The following is a 2,878-nucleotide window of genomic DNA, read 5'->3' as shown; positions in this document are numbered from 1 at the left end:
CCTTTTGCCTTCCTGGGAATATTCTTAATTCTTGCTAGCTGCCTATGTATGAAAGGAGAAGAAATGGGGGTCATGATGTATATAATAAAAATCATAGTTAACATTCATTCAACACTTATCTTAGGCCCTGTGTATGAATTCTACGTGGATTATGTTACTCATATATAGGGAGTTCTTAAAGCATTCTGGTTAAGAGTTAGACAAACCTGAGCAATTACTAGCTTAAGAGAGGGAGTAGAAGATGACTTGATGTTTTGGAACCTGTATGTTTGGAATGGTAATGCTAGTTGGTGAAGATACACTGAGATAAAACGTCAAGTGCTTAGCATGGTGCCTGACAAGTGGTTGCTTGTTATCTTAACTGTCTTGGTGAAGAATGATGCTAGATACTGTAGTAGCCACAAATGTGGACCCTTCCCTGACGTTCATAATCCAATAAAGAGTGAGGTAAATGGTATAGCAGATGTAGACAGCGGTATGAGAAAGAAGAGTGATAGATGGATCATTCCTTCCATGCTTTGATCCTGTGTCGGTGCTCTAGCTTCGAAAATAATATCCCATGCCCTAAACTGAGCACTGGGGTCTCAGAGTTCCCTCCAGGAACATATATTTGAAATCTTTTGTCAGCTGTGGGTGAGATAATTCCATCCATATTTTGAGGGCCTACTGGGGGCCACATATTTTTCACAGAAGGAACAGATGTAGCTGGGAGAATGGATGAGATTACTGAGGGAGAAATGAAGCTGGATGAGCAAAGAACACACTCTTCGAGAACACCTGCTCTTTTCACTCAGGTTTGGTTTTTGTCAGTAGGATATCCTGGTCAAACATAGGACTTCCCAGACTAATCTGGATTAAAAAAAATTTTTTTTATCACTTATGTGCCCTCGAGCAAGTCACTTTAACTCTCAGAAGTCCCAAATTTTCTATCTGTAAAATGGTGAGACTAATGGAGTCTGTCACATGGCAATGCCAGGATTCAGTGAGGAACAACACGGAGAGTTTTGCATAGTGTCTGGTTTAGAGCAAGTGCATGGTAAATGGTAACTATTATTCCTGAGTAGTCACCTGTTGGCAATAACTAGTTTTTCAGAATAAAAAACACCACTGGGAAATAGACCTGCGATTCAAAACTAGGTGATCTAACTCCAGTCTAGCACTTGCTCTGGACCACTCTCTGTTCCAGGCACATAGCTTTCAATAAATAACTGCCACTTTCAAATTTTTTCATGTGCTCCACTGATGTTGCACACATAAAAAACTGTATTATCGTTGAAATACCCGCACTGGATTTTCGGCCAAAATGACATCTCTTATTTGATTTTTTGTTTAGATAAGATCCTGGTCTAGGGTGTGAGAGGGTATAGGCTTTACAGCCACGTGGGCAGTGTGGGAGCGGGGAGGCCTGCGCCGCTCCGACCGCCAGGTGGCGCTATTCCCTGTCGAGGCCGCAGAGTTGCACCGCCCACTCACCACCATTTCCACCCCCCCCCCCCACGTGAGTCCGAATGGTTAGGTCCGCCAGGCAGGTAGCTTGCTTCCGCGCCTTCCCTCCACCCTCTCACTTCCCCCATTGGTAGGAGCTGCTGGTCCGGGCGGAAGTGGGGCAGGCGGGCGGGAGCGAGGCGTCGTCGTTGTATATTCATGAGGCGCGCGCAGCCCGGCATACTAATGAGGCGGGGCGCGGCGGCGGGCTGAGGAGGGAGCTGTTGGGCGGCGGCGGCCGGTTGGGAGCTGCCCGGCGGGAGCTGCCCGGCGGGAGCGGCGTAGGCGCGGGGTCATCTGCCAGCGCGAACCTGGACATGGAGCCGCTCGGCGGGGGCCAGGGTCCCGGCCGCGGGACCCGGGACAAAAAGAAGGGCCGGAGCCCGGACGAACTGCCTGCGGCGGGCGGCGACGGCGGCAAATCCAAGAAATTTGTGAGTGTCCCTCCCACCCGGTTCCTTCAGCCTAGCCCGGTAACCGTCCTCCGGTCCCCGGTAACCCCCGCAGCCGACCCCAGGGCTGTACGCCCGTCTCTAGGGAGCCGCCCCCGCGCCTCTCTCTCTGTTTGCTCGGTCCTGGGCTCCACAGCCGGACATCCTACCCCTCCGGGACCTCGGGAATCCCCGGAGTCCCACCCGGCTTTTGCCCCGGCAGCCTCGGGGCTTCCTTCACCCCTTCAGCCCGTACGCTCTGCCCTCCGCCCCCATAGCCCGGCGGGTCTTAGCCCCATCTCTTCCTTCTCAGCCCCACTTCCTTTCTTCTTCCTCTGTTACCCGCACACGCCTTCTCTATCTTGTCCTCTGTGTTTTTCTGGGTCCATTATTTATTACCCTTCCACAACCCCTCCCCCCCCCCCTTTTTTTTTTTGTATCCTCTTATTTGCTTCTCTTAAAGGTCACTTCCTTCTCAAGATTGATCCCTTTCACCTGCTAACTTTCCTCCCTCCTCGCCCGGGCTCTGGGCCCTCAGCCCGGTGTCACCTGATAATCCTTCCCCTCTGGAATGTTACCTGACTTGGCTTCTACCTTCCCTGGACGTTTGTCCTTGTGATTGCAGGAATGGGTTCCTGCCCAGGTCCTATGGTCATTGGGCATGACGTTAATTTGTTTCCCAGTATTTCTCCATCCCGAGAACCTGCCTCTTTGCCCTGTTGCTTATCACTTTTCAGAGGGTTAGAACTTCTCTCATGATGATGCCTTTCTTGATTTAGGATGGTGATAAACCTTCCTCATAGGGAGGAAGTTAGGCTGCAAGTCCAAGAAGTTTGAGTAATTGAATCGCTTTTTATGTTTCCCATGAAAACCATCTCAATTCTTCTGCCACCTCCTGTGTGACAGGCTAGTGACATCCCTTTTCCTACCTGTACAAGAAAGAGTATAGCTGTCCCCAGGTG

General features: G+C 50.7%; 1 protein-coding gene across 5 annotated transcripts in view; it reads left to right on the top strand.

The window, feature by feature from the left end:
- Window positions 1–1,673: 1,673 nt before the first annotated feature.
- DIAPH1 (diaphanous related formin 1) overlaps window positions 1,674–2,878 on the top strand; it is a 102,842-nt gene continuing 101,637 nt past the window's right edge. For 4 of the 5 annotated variants that reach the window (XM_027042967.2, XM_027043003.2, XM_053222231.1 and 1 more), the window contains exon 1: window positions 1,674–1,919. In XM_027042967.2, the coding sequence (XP_026898768.2) occupies window positions 1,803–1,919 (117 nt within the window). In that variant the 5' untranslated portion in view covers window positions 1,674–1,802. The remainder of the gene's footprint in view (window positions 1,920–2,878) is intronic. The other variant, XM_027042990.2, reaches the window with a different exon arrangement.

The sequence above is a fragment of the Acinonyx jubatus genome, chromosome A1, assembly GCF_027475565.1.
Source record: "Acinonyx jubatus isolate Ajub_Pintada_27869175 chromosome A1, VMU_Ajub_asm_v1.0, whole genome shotgun sequence".
NCBI lineage: Eukaryota > Metazoa > Chordata > Mammalia > Carnivora > Felidae > Acinonyx > Acinonyx jubatus.
This window is presented reverse-complemented; position numbering and strand designations above follow the sequence as displayed.